Raw genomic sequence first — 20,141 nt, forward strand, 5'->3', positions numbered from 1 at the left:
CAATTGCTTGTTTAGAGCCAAACCAAATCACCCACTAACCTCTTGTCAGAATGATTGACATGATTGATGCAAACATTTAATGTATTTGTTTAGTGTATGCGTCAAAGTGTAATTACTGGTGGAAGCTGTTAGAGGTGCTTTACTGGCACATTATAGTTTTCTTAAGCATGCTAAATGTTGACGTCTTCATGTGTAACCGATATTGGTCAATTGGTCTCCATCATCATACTTAGCTTCATTATCGACTCTCTCTGTTCCATCTGAGGTTCCTCTAATGAGACTATCTTTAATCAGATGTGTGTAAGTTGGTAAATCGTACACAGCATGAAAACATTGAGAAACCATTTGTGTTTTGATTAAGTGTACGAACACACACAGGAGACTATATTAGAGGAATGAGTGTGCGGAGCAGTTCTGAGTAAAGTGAGAGGGTGGTCGATGCTGTAGATGCATAATGAAAGGGGGGAGGTTTCCTGCAAGTGGGCTGTTGAAGCCGGGAAAATATCCCTCTTCCATTGATTTTCCTTTCTTTGTGCTTTCACATAGTGGTAGAATTAGGGCTTAGGTGTTCTGAGTACTTCAGATACGTTGGCGCTGTGATGCTGAAGTAGATTTTTGTGGCGGTGCATTTGCACTGCAATGTGTGTTTATTGTGATGTAATTTAGCCCTGTGTGTGTTGCTGTAATCTCAGATTATTGTTTTGAATTGTTGGAAGACATTTCGATTCTGGTCAAGAACAGAAGATTGTGCTTTAGAGTAGATCTCCATTAACAATGTTTATACAAAAGCTGACAAAAGATGATTTGAAATAATATATGTTGTGCTTGAAATATATAGTAACTAAGCAAAGTCACTTGGTCGGATAACCCATTGTTTGTGACACAAGAGGCCTCAGTATACACATTATTTCTTTGTCTGGGTTGAACCATGACTGAAGAAATCTATTCTTCACTAAAACACGCATCATATTTCTCTTACTGCAGTGCCGTAGCTCTTAATGCACTCTCTTGCCAAGGGGACCAAATGAGACCATTAACATCAGCGTATTAAACTGCAGTGAATTGCACTGTTGAATTACTTATTGACTTGCAAAGCTGTTGCACAAACAACTCAACTATTATTGTGACAATAACAACACAGGAGAGAGAATCATCAAACAGCATTTATTATCTTTATTTAATAGATCTTTAAATAAAACTAAGAATGACTATTATGTTGGGCATACATAGATTTAGTGGTTACATGCAATACTCTTGCAGAATGATCATGTTTGCATTAGGCATGAAGTTTATGTTTTTGATTGGTTTTCATGTGTAATGAAGCCTGCATGATTTCCTTTGAATTCACATAAATCACAGTAATTCCAATGAAGGTTGTGTCTCCAAGAAAAAATCCAATCAATAAATAGTTGAAAAACCATCTTATTTTTCCTGTAAAAGCCTCCAAAGGTAAAGTTCATCTGTGTCCATGCTAACCTCCTCCTTCTACTCTTTTCGGAGGTCAGTGGAATTTGTCACTGCGTTCTGGGACTGTCTATGGTTTTCAGCGGTCAGCGTTCATCTTCCGTAGCTTTGCTGGCAGGTTGTCCTCTGGCCTCCGCCCAGCTGACAGCAGAGGGCTGTACATGGGGACCGGAGCAGGGGACAGTGTTGGCGTTAGGCTGGGCTCATAAAGGTCTCCAGTTGACTGGGTCATGGGTTCAAAGCCCACCTTGAGGGACTTGAGTTGCAGCCTGTTTGCCATCTCGACTCCTTGCGAGGAGCTGAGGCGTTGCAGCTTCAGGGGCAGGTCTCCTGTGCTACAGGCTTTCTCCGAGTGCTGGGAGCTGAGCCGAAGCACCTTCCTCTGCAGGTCTTCCTTCCCGGATGAACTCATCCTCTGAAGCTTGCTTGGGAGTCGTCCCCCAGTCCCTCCCCTCCTATCCTCAGATGTGTTTATGCAATCCACAGAAAACACCCGGTCACGCCGGGCGCCGTGACTCTCAGTGAGTGCGTGGGTGGGTGTGGATAGAGGTGAGGGCAGTGAATTTTTCTCTTCATGCTCCTTGACGCTGTACGGTGGTGTCGGTACCTCAAAGTTGCTGTGGAACTGAGAGTAGTCTACTCTGAAAAAGCCCTCCTCCAGGGACATCACTGGCAGGAAGCGATGACCCCATAAAACCTCATCCTCGGTATATGATGTTCGGGCCTGGCATGTCATACCTAGGAGAGAGTAGTAACAGGTAAATGGAGTTTAGCTCCATTAAAACAATTATTAAGTGCTTGGAGGGACGTCAAAGGGCAGCATCACATCCCATTATCTCTTTTTCCGCTCTGCTCGTCCTTATTGCTTATGGAATCACCGCTTCATGCTTCTGCCTTTTCAATCTACCACCTAGATGCATTTAGTCACATACTGGAGATTGAGTAATGTAAATTCACTGGGAAGGATTCATTCCATCTCCCCATGGTTCGTGAAAGCAGCGATATTTCAACAAACAATTATAACTATTGTCTGTCCAAATGATCACTTCTAATGCACTCAAATGGAATAACTTGATACAAAGGACATCTTTGTGTAGCATTTCACAAACTGATGTTAATATGTCTTTAAATATTCCCTCCTGGAGGTCAAATTAGTGCTGATTGTTTCCATGTAATATTAAGTGATTCCCATTGTTGTGTGCTGTTGATGTGGGTTAAAGGTTAGTGGTGCTTGTTATCAGTGAGGCTTACTGGTCGTGTTAATTGCCTGACAAGTTTGGACAACAAAATAATCAGTCCCTTTGCACCATCCGTACATCAATACATCAATGTCAAGAGCCATGGGTCGTGTCTGTACAGGTCTTTAGCGTCTATAATGTTAGTGTCTGTGTGTGCCGTACACAAGATTACAATCTTACAAACACATGTAAAAATGTTTTGGAAATTGTTATGCTTATTGTAGTTTTTGTGTCCGTAACTAGCTAGTTCATATTCTCTCTGATCCAGTGGCTCAGCTTCTACCTGAGCCTTTTGTTAAAAACTAAAGTAAGCTGTAGAGTAGGAGTCTGAGCCAGCCCTCTGAGGGAGTGTTATGTCATAGCCTGATGCTATTCCAGGCTCCCTACTCATCTTTATCCACAGAAAAGTCCGTTCTACATTTACAAAAAGGTTGTTTTTTTTTCTTAATTAGCCCAGAAGCTTGGTTTTAATAACATTAGTGAGTCTGGGGTAAATATTGAGCTGTATTTTTTACCAGAAATATCAGTTTAACTGCTGACAATACCGGTCAGTGCAAAACCGGTCCAGTACAAACTTGTGGGTTTAGAGCCTGACAGACATGCCAGTGGTTTTTCATCATTCAGGCGTCATATGGGTATTCAACCAGCTGGTTAATGTTTACTGTATCTTGCATTAAAAAAAAGCCCTCAGCACAACTATGCAAACACTTGGCAGACAGCGAGGAGGGTGTCCCTGAAGAAGACTTTATGTAAAATTGCTGGCAGTAGCTTTCACTGGCCCTGTTTACAGAACAAATTATTATGCTTTGCCTTCTTGTGAGAGTGTATTTGAATGGGCACTGTCAACTCAGTAATAATCCAAATGAACAGAGAAAGAGAGAGACATGTCATCTGCATATATGTGAAACCTTCATAGAGAGTTATGGCATTAATTATTGCTCTTTGGCATCGATTGCTTGTTTTTATTTACTCTGTGAATCATGCTACTGTCAGCATTACTGTGCTCTTTCCTTTTGTGTCCATTTGAATTGACAGAATATTCATTTGGTCTAACAATCCTCAGGTCTATTTTGAAAATTGATTTGGTCTTCGTATGTTTTCCGAATTGTTGATTTAAGATTAGGTCACAACCAATTGTTTTATTGTATTGTAGTGTATTTAATACATACAATATCTAGTTGTTCTAGTTTTTGGTTGGGTACCTGTTAATGTCAAATTTCTTGTTTTTACATATAGAGCTGTCCATGGCCAAGCCCACATCTACATTCACGACCTGATCCACCCTTACAGGACAAACTGGGCCCTGGGGTCCTCTGAGCAAGGCCTTTTAAGGGTGCCACGGACCAGGCTAAAAACTAAGGGGATCGTGTCTTTGAGGTGTTGGCTCCATGGCTTTGGAATGAATTTCCTCAGGGCGTGAGAGCCGCTGTCTCAGTGGAAATGTTTCAGGGGCAGCTGAAGACTCATCTTTTCCGACAAGCTTTTGGGGTATTCGGGGGAGGTGAGTTTTTAGCTGTCCCTACACTGGTGTTAATGTGTACTGTTGTGTTTTATGCCTTTTATTGTACATTTTAAAGCTGTAATTGTGTATTTTATTGTGTATTGTCTGTAAAGCACTTTGTACATTCGTGTTGAGAAGGGTGCTATATAAATAAAATGTTACTTACTTAATGTGTTAATGTGTTATTGGGTTAACAGGGTTAATGGGATGTGTGTCAGCATGAGGATGATGGGATATTGTGGCCAATTGAATGTGACACAGCCAGGGCTTTCCTTCTTTACTCCTCAGCTCCGAGTGCCACAGCACTGCGGCACTAAACTTCTGGCTGCCCTCTGATTTAATGGTATTATCAACAGAGCACAGACTGTGCCTTTACGCTTCCCTGCTGAATCCTCCCTCCTGCTCTAAGCCTATTCAGCTCTGTGGGTTCTTCTACAAAAGAAGCTAAATGAGGGTTCTAGGGGATGGATAGAAACAGAGCTAAAAAGAAAGAAGGGATATGGATTTTTCTGTTTTGGACTTAAAGGAAGAGTCATTCTGTTACATGTGTGCCATAGAGAGAAAAGCGTTGTCAGTGAGAGTACTCCAGCATGGCTGCCTGTAGTTAACAGCAGCGGCTGAACAATGTCTCAGAGGCTCAGAATTACCTCTGATCTCAGTTGTCATCTGAAAAATGTAGTGGAACTTCGACCAGGACCCAGGGTCATCCATCAAAATGACATGCGCATCTATGACTTCAGGCTTTTATTATGCATAGGGTGGGCTTAAACCCATTCTGCTGTAATAAAATATCCCTCATAATTCAATCAGGGTGTCAGTGTTCTTATTCAGTTTTTGTTCAGCTCCTGTGTTCTTCAAATATGCAAAACTGAGGCGGGAAATGAGATCTCTCAGAGTTTAGATTACATAGTATGTATTATATGAGAATGTTTTTTGGGTTCATATTAATATAGGAATTTACATTTAGATTGAGAGTGAGGAGAGGGAAGAAAAGAACAAATGAGAATGGCATATAAGTGGACACACAAAGCATAAAACGAAAGAGGTGAGGTGAAGGGAAGGGAGTTTAATTCAGGAAGAATCTCACCAGTGGTTTCCACGATGCCTTCGAGGATAACGACAATCTCAAACTGTTCATTCATGAGGGAACGCTGGGATAAGTCGAAAAAAGGACTCTTGGGATTGATTTCGTGGCAAATAGTGAGAGGTGAAACCAAGAAGAGCTGGTCTGCACCTGTCCCAAAACCAACATCCAGTTCACACTGGTCCAGAGGCAGGAACTCGCCCTCAGGTGTCTGACGAGACTGAGAGACAGAAAGGACACAGATTGTTAGTAGTGACGCATCAATATACAAGCAGCAAGGGGTCATTCTAAGATCAACTAAATATGAGGGATCTTAAAGTGATTGATCAGAGGTTATAGGTTACGATTAACATTTGTTGTTATTTTTTAGAATTGTGTCTAAACTTTGCTTTCTTGTGAATTATTGGATCAGTGTGCGTGTCTCAAACTGTAACTTAAATGAGACAAAGTAAGGGAATGAGGAGTTTGGTAGAAATGATAATAACTCAACACGACAAGAATCCCACTCCAGGCATCGGCACTGGATATTTATGCGTAACAGTGCATTTCATTTTGTTTGCAAGGTTTTTAAAAGTATAAGGTATCAAAAATGTGGACTACAATGGTAAAGTATAAGCACCTTTACCTTTACATTCAGCCTCAAAGTGTGATGGGCTTACTTCCTTCTACCTTCCTGGAAAGCTGATGAAAGATACTTTCTCTCCACATCTACCTTTTAATTTCATTGGTTGCATAGGGAAGAGAATCAACAACCTAAGGATTTACGGATGTACTTGGGATGACGAGATTGGAAACATGCTTAGGTTTATTGGCCTGTTTATTGAAGGATTTTTTTAACTTATCCCCTGAATTCAATATGGGGATCTAAAGAGCCAAAACATGGTGCCTTAGAAAAAAAGAAACTCCAGTTTAAAAGGAAGCAAAGGACTATCAGACTCAAATCAAAATGAGCTCAGACTCTTCCTCCAGTCGGGGTGATGGTATAAAACTTACCTCGGAAGCAACAGTCGGCATGCACGCAAATGGAATAAACTGCAAGGTGTCTGAAGCAGAGCTCTCTCAAAATTAACTGCATAAATTAGGATAAACGGCTCTGTGGAACACAACATTCTTTTACTTATAAACCATGTTGATAATATCTCTGACATAAGATGGGAAGATTAAATGTGAGGTCTGCAACAATAAACATTGCTAATGATCCCCTGGTTAGATTTGACAACTAATGAATGTATCTGTAATCTGATAATTACATCCAGTAATTTAATGTTTATCTGTTTTTCTTCTGCTTTCTTGAATGTTAGTCTGTCTGATTATATATTTACGGTAAAACTACTATATGTTTCTGCAAAATAATAAACTGTATATTGGTGCCCTGTTAGCAGTGGCTACAGAATATGTGCTTCACATACATTTTTAGAACTTACGTATGAGATAGCCGTGTTTGGACAGGAACGGCCCACAGAGTGGTGCAGCAGCATTTAATTGCCCATATGAGGTTGAGACACCGCACCAAAGCCCTGGATGTGTTTTCTTCTTTCCTGTCTTATTCTGTCCAATTAATCTGTTCACCTGTTCTCTAAATTTGCCTTAGCCGCCGTGCATTCCCCCCTAAATGTTGTTTGGCCATTTTTTTTTACATCTGCTGTCAGAGAGAGGAAAAGTTAAGTGAAATATTTAAGTATAAAAACTTGAAGGAATGGCCAACCCTTAAAAAACAACTGGGTGCCATGTAATTTAGGAGAAAACATCTGACCTCTAAAGGTTATCTTTGCAAATCAACACCTTTGAGATAATGAGGAGCCGGTTAGATTTCCATAAGGGTACATTTGTTCTGTGTTTTCAACGTCAGGTTTTTAACTACTTAAAATAACACCTCAAAGATGTTACATACTTGAAAACCTGTCTTTTGAAGTCAACTATATACATGAAAATACTGATCACAAAATTCTGTCATGTTACTTTTTTTCATTATTATTTTAAAGCTAAATATTTGTTTTAAACCCCTAATTAGGGACGAGCCACCCCCTTTGATATGACTCTTTCTTCCATTTTTTAAAATCTTTTGTTCTTATTCATGCAAAAATACTCAACATTCTATGTTAAATCATAGATTCATTGTCATTCAGATTTTTTCTGGTCCAACATGTGATAAAAAATGTTTTCAAAATAAAAGAAAATACTTTAATTCAGCTCACTGTATATTAGTTACAGTCGCCATTGTTTACAATTGCTGGCTTTTTTATCAAATCATTTTGAAGAAGTGGAAGATAAGAAAGATAGAGATTCATGTGAGGGTTCAAAGTGTGAGCATATCATTTTCATTTATAAATAAATTGGCTTCTCCAAATATCTGGATCTGCCTTCTTGTTAATCCAGATTTTACTGCAGCAGATAACATACAGAGCACAACTTCGCCCTGACCTCCCAGTGACATTACCCCCCATAGCACATACCTCCCTAGAAGCTAAGAATGAAGTGTGAGTAAACAGGCGTTGCTTTCCCAGAAAACTGTATATTTCTATCTGCGAATATCAATGAGCTGCTATCCTGGATGTATGGTGGAAAACCACTTTCCTGTCAGTGTTGCATTGTTCAGGTGCATATAGGCCACTGAATACTCTTTAGGTGGATATGAGTTATGTCACACTAGCTCAGGGAAATTCTGCTTTTCACTTTCTGTCTTCCTTGCTTAAGATTAAAATGATGGATGACTGTATGCCAACATTGACAGGCAAAGCTCCTTACACAGACCCCTTTGGCACTCTCCTACGCTTCTCCTTCACAAAGATCCTTAGAAAGCTGAGCTTGTATACTGTTTTCTTTACATGTAAATACCACACGCTAACAAATGAACTGATTTATCTCACTAAGCTCTGATGAATCCAAACAAACTCCATATTAAATCATCCTTTTGGGGTATCATTGCTGCAAGAACACCTGAACACAAATAACAAATAGTTGTACATTATCATTAGAAGGCATTGTTTGTTCTGATTCATGCTCACAAACAAAGGGTTTCAGTTGGGTGAATGATACTCCTGGATGAAGAAAGGTGATAAATACAAATCTATGAGAACTAAAGTGGCCTGATCTTCCTACCCAACTCCATCCATGCTCTGCCTGGCCTTCATCAATCAGCTGCCTGAGAGTGGGTGGAGGACCATGTAGGCAATCAGGTCGGCTGACAAGCTAACCGAATCTCATAGGCTTCCCTTTTGCCAGATACCGTCTCACTGCATTTTAAAAAGGTGGGGCCATCTCACATTTCAGACAAGACTAAGTGTGATTATTGGTCAAATCAGATGAAGAGCGAAACAAATTTGACAATCCAACACAGGACTTACTGCTCGGAAATATGTAAACATATAATTGTACATTTGCTTTAATTTCTTTTTTTTGGTAAGTGTGCCTACTAAACTGAACATACTACCTTTAGAGGAAGGCAGGATTAATTGCAGGACTGTTGTAGTTTTTATAAAAACTGTTTAAGAGATGTGTTGATTTAATACTACAAGTTCCATGATAACTTTGGGGTGTGTAGTTTGTTGCCCTGCCAAATTGTTTGATTTTACACCGACAGATGTTCTATCATTTGCCCACCCCATTTATTTCAATAAGTGTAGGCTGAATAAAATAATCTGTGTGATGCAATACAATTTAACAGACCCATCAAAATATCATTAACAGTTTTACCAAAAAATCATCAGCAGATTTATTGCAGTTTCATTTGACCTGATATTAGGTAAGCTATTAATCTCCATACAGGCAAACTGACCATTCAAACACAATCATTCACAATTGTTGTGTTTAAATTAGTTTTCAGACAACTGAAAACCTCTGGTAGTGATCCGATTACAGCTCATTAGTGCTGCCTGTCTACCAGATGAACAGCAGTTCCTCCTCTCTACTACAGTCCACTGCTTTACGATATCATAAACTGAAATACAGTTTATTTACAACACATGTGCTGTCTGATTGGCTGTTCTCAGAATTAAAATGAGCGACCCTCTTCATTTTCCTGCCACACATGCTGGAGTGAGCATGCTGACCATTTCCCTGTAATCGTGAGGCCAGTGTTGGAAATCTAAAATGCATATTTGGAAAGAGTTTTTCCTGGGGGTGTGAAAATGTTTGGAGTGAATAGGGGGCCTTCTATTAAAATGAAAGATTTCACAGTGTCAGTGTGGGCATGATTACTGTTACTGAGAACTGGACTTATCTGTTGTCCATTATCTTTTCACAGAAACAGCTGACAGAAAGCTGTAGGTAAACATAGGAAAGAAAGGCCGGCAAGCTGTTTTTAGGTTTAGGTGAGTGATAATGAGCTGTTCACACACATAATAAAGCCTTCTACTGCATCTCTTCTGCTGGGAAAACGTCTGCCTGAAGGAACATCCATATTTGGATAGACCAATTACTGTTCACATGCATAACTTCTTAAAGTCATAAGCTGATAATCTGACATGGATGGCCCATAAAATGTTTAGAAAAGACTACCTGAATTCGTATATTAAATTATGGATGACAATTCAATATTGCACTTATTAATCCCTGCAATATGTGCACACAGCAATTAGGGCGAGGCAACAGCCCAAAACCAATTAAATGCAATCTAACATTTCTGTCAAACAAGTCAAAATACAAGCCAATCCTACAATTTGAACTCTACACGCTAACTTCCCATCTGGCTATATATAGGACAGCTATAACATAAATAATCTGCCAAATTGTACTGTCACTTAAGGTCTTTTTATGAATACTATAGGTTCTCTGAAAATATAAAGCAAGATGGTGAATGAAAATTGGGAATCTGGTAAGGATGTATGAAAAGTCAAACTGATAATGTGGCAGCAGAGGCGTATGCTCACCAAAATAGGGTGGTTGTCAGATCAGTCAAACCAAGACAAAACTGGTTTGAAATGTAGTTTGTCACTACTTTGCCTGAAATATAGTTTTTATGCATTATGCCCTGGTTTTAGTTTGCCCCCCTTGGAAAGTGTTTATAATCTCAATGTGACATTAAGGGACTTTGGCCGTTGTTGTGGCAGAGATGGTGTCACAGTGTTCTTGGCCAAAAATGTTGCTCTGACTGTGCTGTCTCTGATTTTCTTGGGTTTGGAAAACAATATAACAAGGCTCATGCATTATTATTATCAGTTGCGTGAAGATATAATGTTTATTTTAAAAATAACATTGCATTATCTCATTTAGTCTGTTGCCTTCACATAATGCACACTTCACCTCAAACACGCCTTTTTTGGAAAGCCTTTAAACAAAAAACACTTGAGATTTTGTGTGCACCTGTTCATTTTCAGCATGTATTCTCCAAGTATGTAAGTAAAACACTCTTTACAACTGAGTCCAGAGTCTTGAGGTTTGCTGGCTCTAGGTCTTTCTCAAGGCCTTTCTGCAGCCATTCACAACCTGATAGTATAATTGCATTAGATGAGTAATGGAAATCAATTCCAGTTTTGTTGAAGAGTGTATGCAGCCCATCTTGCAATCCTCCAAGGAGATATACAGCTAAGAGGATTTCTTTCCCTTTGTATGCCTCAAGGAGGAACCACTAACACAATGAAAATATTAAGAATGAAATGCTGTAAGTCTTTCTATGCCTCCCCTCTTACTACAAGCATATCTCCAGCTTTTTCACCACTTTCTATCACTTTCAATCAATTCCTCCACTTTCCCAATACGCAAATCATTTTTTCAGCTAGGATGTTCCAGCAGGAAGCCCTCTGAAGCTGTCAACGAGGCTCTGAAAAGCTGCATCTCAACTGCTTACGGTGGGATTCTGTATGACAGCTTCAATTGCTGTATTTCTCTCCTTTCTACTGTGTGTTTCTACCCAGTAATCATCCAAGACAGTTCAGCAAAGCTCTGGTGTCCAAACACAGCAGAACCAAGTGGCTCCAATTTTAACAGGCCTTATCATCTGACAGAGCTCTGTGGATTGAAGTTATACTGATGCTAGAACTGGACTAAATAACACCTGCAGCTTCATCTGAGGGCTTGATTGAACATGTACAGTGGTATTACTGAAACAACATGGGGATATGTTAAATGTAAAACAATGTACAACCTTTTTCTTTTCTGTTCCATTTTTTGGGGAGAAATATGTGACAGATTGTAAGGACTACAGAAGTGAGTGCTGCTAAAAGAACCAGACTGCACTTGCAAAGATGTTGTGGACAGCCACAGTTTGCTGTCACAAGGAATTTTGGGACAATTGTATCTCCTTTCTTTTGGTAAAGGATGGTACATTGTACTCTATGCTCAATGAGATAAGAAATAAAGCACCTTTCCTTTCAAATAACTCCTATCATGGCTGCACGTAATTACTTCTGGATCGTTTCATTCGGTTAACGTTACCCAAGCCAAAAAGACCATATTCGACCACAGCCCAAGACACAACAGACTAATAAGCAGGAATGAATGGATTTCATAATTTCCCCTGTTGGAAAAATATTATATTTATGGAGCATTATGAAGGCCATGTCTTTGTTTTCTGTCCCTATTGACCTCAGGTAGCTAAAAGCTTTCTCCTGTCCCTCCACTGCTTACCAATTACCTCAGAACAGAGTTAATGAGCAGTGTGGCCCTTACTGAGAGGAAGCAAAGACTAAAACTCTATACCTGGTTGTGGACAGATGGCCAGAGGCCCATTTTGAATCAAAGGTCAGTGAAAAACTGCTACTTTAATCTTACGCTGCATTGAACTGAACTACATTTTGTGTCAACATCCCTAACATGTGAACTGGGTCAAAACCAAAGGGGCTTTCACAGCTAAACTGTTTGGTTTGGTTAAAAGGAACTCTTGCAGGCGATTAATTTAAGATGTTATACCATGAGATGGTATAGTATAGAAATAGTTAAGTTGTAGAAGTCATTAGGTGCAACTGTTTAGATTTTGTGTGAGTGAGCTGCTTATCCATTTTTTTTGTTATAGCATGAGAAGATCAGAGTTGAGTCATCATCACAAAAGAACTTTTTACAAACTCTGTCACACACACACACACACACACACACACACACACACACACACACACACACACACACACACACACACACACACACACACACACACACACACACACACACACACAGTTGCTATACAAGTTAAAATGCTTCATCTGCCAGTAATTCTGAGTATTTCATATGAAGAGGTATGACATGAAGAAGGTAGCAGTTCAACAGCACCACCAACATTTCTACACCAGGACTGCACGGAAAGCATTTAGTCAAAAAGATGACTACTACTTTATTTATTATTTGAGGGTTTTAAAACAATGTGTCTGATGTGTAATACTTCAAGATTCTTTCAGTCTAACATGCTTGTGTTGTTGCACAAAGACTTATTAATTTTTCTGTGCCCTGAAAGAGCTGCTGAGAAAATTCTGTCTTGGTAAGAAAGTCTTTGAAGCGAAAGAATAAGGTTAGACCACAAAGCCCTGGAGCAAAACTGTGAAAAAGCCACTCAGGAGCACACAGTGGATACTGTTTTTTTATTGTATTTCACAGAGAGATAGAGTGTAAAAAAGATGTGAGCTTGGCAGTGTAGTCTTGGAATTTAGAGATTGTATTTCTTGCAGTTCAGTAGGAAAGATAGAGAGTGGCTCTTCAATAAAAAAAAATCCTGAACCTTATGTTTTATTTATGCGTTGCATGCTTTTTCTTTTTAATTAACACAAATCTAGATTATTCCATACAAATCGTGTAAGATTGTATAACTTTGAGTTCAATTGTACAGAGGCAGACAGTATGATGGACAAGCTGATAGCTTACATGTCACAGCAGAGAGGAGGGACTGGGTCATTCATTTCCTCTGTGCTTCTAACTGAAGATAAACTCCTGACCTGCATGCATCGTTAAGCTGACCAACATTGCTTGGTCTGACTGTGAAGATGAGAACACTCACATAGACAACATCCGAGTACCTCCTTAATGCTGTTTGTCTTCCTTATGGCCCCGTTTGCACATTGAACATGGATTGACATTACACTGCATTTAGCTAACGCTTTTATCCAAAGCGACTTACGTGGCTGAAAGAAGATATATTACCTTAATTAAAAGAGGAGCCAGTCACTGTTCAACTGTTTGTGGTCATTATTTGCATTGCTGCTTGTTTCACTGTGCAAAGTTTGTTTAAAAACAGCTGATGTCATCATTAGTGGATAACCACCATAGAAAACCTTTTGGCAATAAACTTGATTCTGATTTTGATTAACACAGGTTAAAATAAAACATTTATTTAGTGCAGGGGAACACCTTTTGAACAATATATCAAATTTCTCTATCCTATCGGCCTAAATACAAACCTTTTCTATTTTGGTGTGTAATTGTATAACTGAAGGGTTTAGAACTTAATAAAATACATCCTAAAGAAAAAATAAATAATAGTTTCCATATGGGTGCCATAAATACATTTTTATGCCTGCATGCTGTCTCCCAGGAGTTCTGTTTTACTGACTCCTGTCATCTGTGGTGTGTGTATTCAATGAGCATATCTGTCTTTCTCAGGGGGCTGTGTCTTAGCCACATGTATTTATTGATACACATCTATCTGTCCATGTGTCACCATGGACGCTGGACACTGTGTCGAGCATGCACACTGCAGTGCTTCCAACAAAGACCAACCTCACCGTCTTATCTCAGTGTTTGAGATGCACCTGCTGACACTCAGCCTCAGCATCCTGCAGCTGGAAGATTATGGTAATGTCACCTAAGCCTGTTTTGTTTACAAGGTGTATAGTGTAGTTAGACCTGCTTAATATCAAGCTATGAATAACAAAAGGTTAATTAAAACCTGCATTGTGCAGCTATTCCTTTTCCTGTGGACTCAGATGAGAGGAAATAAAGGGAATGAAGATTATTCAGATGCCAGCTGTCATTCAATCCTGCAGTCATTGTGCACACAGATAAATTGCTTTTTTAAAATGTTACTCTCCCATAGCTTTCATTATTTTCAGAGGTCTACAGTAAGCAATACTTTGATTATCCACACTCAGCAGCAGCATGGAGTATCTTAAATTGGAGCACTGAATATGTTGTTACATGTAAGTTTAATCTTATGGAAAGAAGGTGTGATTTATGGACAACATGCGCATAACTTTAATTCAACTTCTGCAATTCAGCAAGTTTTTCTGTCGAGTTATTATCGTCAGAAAAATCGGGGGCTAGCTTACCTTTATGAGTTTGCACCTGATCTGAGCGGACACCATGTGGCTGTTCCGCAGGTTGCCCACACGAAACATGAGGCACAGCTTGCCATCTCGCTGAGAAATCACTGCGTCCTGACTGAACATGAGCGTCTCTGCGCGTTTCTTAGGTTGTGACATTTTTATGAACATGCATCCAATGAGAAAAGCGTCCACTATGGAGCCCATCAGTGACTGGAACAAGAAGAGGATGATGCCTTCCGGGCACTTCTCTGTAATGTACCGGTAACCGTAACCAATCGTGGCTTCAGTCTCGATGAAGAACAGAAAAGCTGAGGGGAAGTTGTAAACATTGGCCACACAGGGCGTGTAGGACGAGTCATGGCCATGATTTAGGTCTCCTCTGATATAAGCAATGGTCCACCACATAGATGCCATGAACAGCCAAGCGATGGTGTAAGTTAAGATGAAGATGAGCAGGTTCCATCGCCACTTTAAGTCTACCAAAGTAGTGAAGAGGTCAGAGAGGTACCTGCTGGTCTCCCCCCCGAGGTTTCCGTGCTGCACATTGCAGCGACCGTTCTTGTCCACGAAGCGCTGGCGTTTTTTCTTAACTGGAGCAGCGAAAGTGGTAGCCCGGTTTGTGTTGACCACCTGGTAGTCTTCGCCGAATTTTCTACGAAGTGCCGCCATTTGAGCTCTCCTAAATTAAAGAAAGATTGCCTGCTGTTTAATCCATGTTTATGATTGTTTGAGGTTCCAAATCACTGGTTACATGCAGTGCGTAAAAAGCAAAAAGCGCAATGGGCACTTCAGCGCACGTAAATCGTAGGACAAAAAAACAAATTACGCAAATGTCAGTGGTTTGAAGCCACTGATCTGTTTTTATAAATACAAATATCCAATATTATTTCAGTTGTTTCACATAACAACAGAAGATCGCTGACTGTACTGTGCGCTCTGCTGACGCTCCACTCTCTTTGACTCACCAGCAGAGCGAAATACGAGGAGCTATATTCCATTGACAGCTTCTGGTGGGCTGTGGAGGATGAGGAGGGGAGTGTGAGTGTGTGTGAGAGAGAGAGGGAGATGCAAGAAGAGGGAGGGAAGAGGGAAGGGAGAGAGGAGGGGAGAGTTACACAAGACTGCTTTTGTGTGAAGTGAGAGAGGTAGACAATTTGACTCTTCTTTGTAGTTCTTCTCGGAAACTGTATATGGTTTGGTTTGTATATAATATAATATCAGTAAATAATGTTTAAATTAATAGTGTTTGCGTTCTCTTTACATTGTAGTTGCTCCATGGTGATAATGAGCATGGAGGGTCACAGGGATCCTGAGTAACTAGATTAGAGTATCTTTGTCCTTTTACGTCAAACTTTGCCATCTACTGGAGAGACGATCCATGTGCATATAAGATCTAAAACTTGGGAATACAAGGAGCAATGACTGATCGAATTACAGAAGGGCTATGGTAATTATGTGTGCCTCTTTTCACCTGTACCATATTAGTAAAGCTTATCACATGTCCAAGTAACTTTCAAAAGCTTTGCCCATTTTAAGTCTTTGCTTCTCCTTTTTCCTCCTTTTAGTCTTCCTATTGATTTAGACATTGGATTGCTGCTAGAGAGGAGGATATCCTGGAAAAAGTATCCTCCCAAAGGACATTCCTAACAAGGGTGCAATGCCATTGGATCTCTTTGCCCTTGTTTCAATTAAACATAATACAAAAAGTTATTGAATTTCATTATTAGTATTATTAATAGTATAAAGTTTCTGTCACAAAGGTTGAATAACAATAACAAAGCCTGTCATGATCCTTGTTTTCTGTCTGTTTCCTGTTTTATTTTGAAACGTTTTCCCTCTGTTGTGTCATGTGTAGTTTTACTTCCTGTCTTTTGGTTTTCCTTCCTTCCTTGATTGTTTCATTGTTGTCACCTGTTGCCCTCGTGTTTCTGCCTCCCCTCCCCAACTGTGGCTTGTGTTGTGATTAGTGTCTTTGTATTTAGTCCTGCTTTCCCTTGTGTTCTCTGTCAGTTCGTTAGCATCTTTCATGTGTTCAAGTCAAGCGTTTTTCATGTCTTGGATTTCCCTATCGTCTTTCGTGTGTTCAAGTCAAGTGTTTTTCATGTCCTGGATTTTTCCCAAACTTCGTATTTTTGTAAAACAGCTTTTGGAATAAAGCTCGCCTTTTGTTTGTACCCATACCTGCCTCCCTTTGTTGCTGCACTTGGGTCCTATTTCCCCAAATCCTGACAAAGCCCTTGACTAGTTTAATCAGCTGACCCACTGATCAGACGTTATAATTATAGTAATTTATAATTTTGTGAATACATGAAATAGGCTAGTTCGACACTTGTTTATTAAACGTATATATACTCTTTTAGGGTAATTTGAGGAATTCATCGATAAATTATGTAATAAACACATCTTGGATATTGGAAAGCGTTTTTTTTGGGGGGGGGGGGGGTATAAAGTGCAATTTAACACATTATTTGAAAAACCAACAACAAAATACAACAAATAAAAATTGATAAGAGCAGTTTTAGAATAAATTAAGTGCACATTTAGTAACTCCAAAAGAAGTTATAATATTTTTTCCGAGGTTATCTTATTGCCAGAACTCCTGCAATAGTTGCATATGTTCAAAATCTAGTTACAAAAGGGAGCCTAAGGGCTTAATTATGCAGACGACAAATATATTTACTCATCAGCACCTTCTACTGGCAAATGTTTGTCTTATTTAAAGTCATGTTTCTTTTGTCCTATTCAAAAGGCCCTGATTAAACACTAAATATCCCTTTCGCAGTTGGCTGCATGACAATTACACAACGACCTTTCCCAGCTTTCTGATGTTTTTCTGTCCAAATAACTTTAGAAGTAGTAGAAGTAGAATCGGAGGATGAAACCCTCTTTATTAGTCACATACATGCACACAGCAGAGCACACAGTGAAATGTGTCCTCTGCATTTAACCCATCTTAGTACTAGGAGCAGTGGGATGCTATTGTGCAGCGCCCGGGGAGCAATGGGGAGGGGGGATTGGAGTTGTCTGGTGCCTTGCTCAAGGGTACCACAGCAGGGCCTAGGAGGTGAACTGGGACCTCTCCAAGTAGCAATCCACTTACAGTATGTCAGAAAACAAATATGTACATTTCCAAAAATGTGACATTTTATGTTTAAACTAAATGATTGTTTTATGATTGTTTCTGCATTTAACAAAATCATATGCGCAGTCAAACCTAATGAGGTATTAGTTTATAAGCATTTACAAGTGTATAGGCCCCATCTACTGTATATAATACCAAATAAATAGGTGTAGTATTGATAGAGTTTCTTATTTATTGCTTATGCCACCAAATATTATTAAACCAAATATAATAATTTCAATTTTAATTGAATCCCCATGGTACAAGTGTAACCACTGCACAGCTTTTGAATAACTGAAGGACTTGTGTCTCAGTAGAGGGAACCCAAACACGGCTGTGATCCTCCTGACAATTGAGGATTAGAGGTAGACGGCCAGGGTGCCATCTGTTATGTGAAGGCATCAGGCTTTCCCAGTAAGAATACAAATCAGCACACACAGGCAACCATGGAATTTGGCTTTTTACTCTTTTTCTGGCCTCCGATGTTAGATGAGAAAATTGAGCATTCACAATCAAATTATTTCTGGTGTGTGTGTGTGTGTGTGTGTGTGTGTGTGTGTGTGTGTGTGTGTGTGTGTGTGTATGTGTGTGTGTGTGTGTGTGTGTGTGTGTGTGTGTGTGTGTGTGTGTGTGTGTGTGTGTGTGTGTGTGTGTGTGTGTGTGTGTGTGTGTGTGTGTGTGTGTGTGTGTGAGGTTAAAATGGATTCAGGAGAGGAGGGAACAAAGACAGCTGCACACAGGCTGAATTATTAATGAGGACTTAGAATTGATAACCATCTCTGTTACACATTTTGCCATACAGAAGTAGAGAAGGAATCAGTCCTCTGTCTCCTTCGCAATGAAGGCCAATAACTTAATTCAAAGTAGAGTCAGTGCTATACGACATGACTCAAAGTGCAGGAGTCATATTGTCTCTGACCTCCATGTCCCAAACATTAGCTGAGTGTTGGGGGTGAGGGAAATTTGAGACAAGCTGTGACATTTACGAATATTTGATCACATTAGTCTCAGAACAGGACATTGAAATAACTCCACACTTACAACATGGTCCATCCTTACGTCTGTTATGTGTGTCTGTGTGTTTGTGCCTAAGCTATACATGTTTTTAATATCATATACTGCATGAATATGTTCATACCATAATTTAATCAGATGTCTAAGCGTAAAAACCAAATAGAATCGTTACTCAAGTGAATTCTTTCCTGTCCATTGTTTTGGTTTTATAGCCTGCATCCTTGCTGGGTTGTTTCACTCTCAAAGCTTTCAGCATGTCATTTTTGGTCAGAGCCTACAGCTGTTTTCAGTCAAGAGCTCTAAAAAACAACTACCTGCTCAGTACCAAACAGCAGACAGACACAGCATCTTTCAGTTAAACATATTTTAGCAGATAATCTATGAGAGTGAAGTAGAGTGAATATTGGATTAGGTTGCCTGAAACACAACTCCAAATAAGTAATAATGTTACTCCATGTCTGGGTGTGTATATAAGCAGCTGTTTGTTTAATCCATGCAAACATGAACACTTTATTTCCTTTATAGGTCATGCATGACTGTAGCCACACATTTATGGAAATGAATAGAAATACTAAGATAGAGTTCAGCCATCCAATACATACAATGTTTTTTTAAATAGTTAAGTATTTTCAAATATTGACATTTTTTACATGTCCATGAATAAAAATATACTTAAAAACTGAAGTGTAAGAACTGTCAAAATCTTTAAAGTGTCATTCTTAATATGTAGTTTTTAAATGTAGAATATAATATGTGGAATATGCTTAAAGCTTTTAATTTCTCTAAAATAAAAGCGGGGCTGATAACCTCCATGTTCTCAATGACCCTTCCCTTAAACATTGTTTATTTCTTCATATTTGTTTTTTGGTTACATTTCAATTGTAAGATGATGAACTTTATTCAGCAAGAACTCCACATTTAATCCCGGATTATCACCTAGACCTATCTGGGGACCATCATACATACTTAAACACTGATGAGAGTGATCTCACAAATATATCTCAGCTGTGTGAGTTGTCATCATGGATGTTTAAAAGGAGCAAGGACATCAAAAATTCACTCGGTAACCTTTTTTTTGCATCACTCTACTGACTGCATTTCAATTAGGCTCTGCTTTCTGAATTAATTTGTTCATTAGCAAAAGCAATTAAGAGTGGGGGCGCATGGCCTGACTGATGTGCTCTTAGATGTATACATAGTCATTCATCCGGCCGATCTAAAGGCTTCTCTTCTGAATACATCTGATCATCTGCCTGGTCTGAGACTCGCTCTGTTGTGGTTTGAACCTTTCAGCTGTTTTTATTTGGGGATCTTTATCCACTACTGCCTTTCAAAGTCGATTTGTCTCCCTCTATTCATTAATGACTAAGTGACGCTAATTTGCGAGACTGAACAAACATCCCAAAAATACAAGTTATTTTTGTTTTTTAATATTACTAAACTACCCAGTAAACCTAAATAAGACACTGAAAACAAATATTAGTTTTTATTTGTAGAAATAGAACACAAGATAAACTTTAAATTAATTATATTGTCT

At 39.3% G+C, this 20,141-nt stretch overlaps 1 protein-coding gene and 1 long non-coding RNA gene across 2 annotated transcripts in view; one reads left to right on the plus strand and one right to left on the minus strand.

Moving 5' to 3' along the window:
• LOC134878094 (uncharacterized) overlaps positions 1–4,145 on the plus strand; it is a 63,313-nt gene extending 59,168 nt beyond the window's left edge. The window contains exon 4 of the long non-coding RNA XR_010167652.1: positions 3,939–4,145. This is a non-coding gene — a long non-coding RNA (uncharacterized LOC134878094). The remainder of the gene's footprint in view (positions 1–3,938) is intronic.
• Positions 1,224–15,470, minus strand: kcnj19a (potassium inwardly rectifying channel subfamily J member 19a). Its single transcript, XM_063903900.1, has 3 exons — positions 14,473–15,470; positions 5,291–5,507; positions 1,224–2,202 (listed from the first exon to the last, which is right to left on the minus strand). The coding sequence occupies exons 1-3, from the start codon at positions 15,136–15,138 to the stop codon at positions 1,544–1,546; spliced, it is 1,542 nt and encodes a 513-aa protein (XP_063759970.1). The 5' UTR covers positions 15,139–15,470; the 3' UTR covers positions 1,224–1,543.
• Positions 15,471–20,141: the final 4,671 nt, after the last annotated feature.

The sequence above is a fragment of the Eleginops maclovinus genome, chromosome 16 (assembly GCF_036324505.1).
Source record: "Eleginops maclovinus isolate JMC-PN-2008 ecotype Puerto Natales chromosome 16, JC_Emac_rtc_rv5, whole genome shotgun sequence".
Lineage (NCBI taxonomy): Eukaryota > Metazoa > Chordata > Actinopteri > Perciformes > Eleginopidae > Eleginops > Eleginops maclovinus.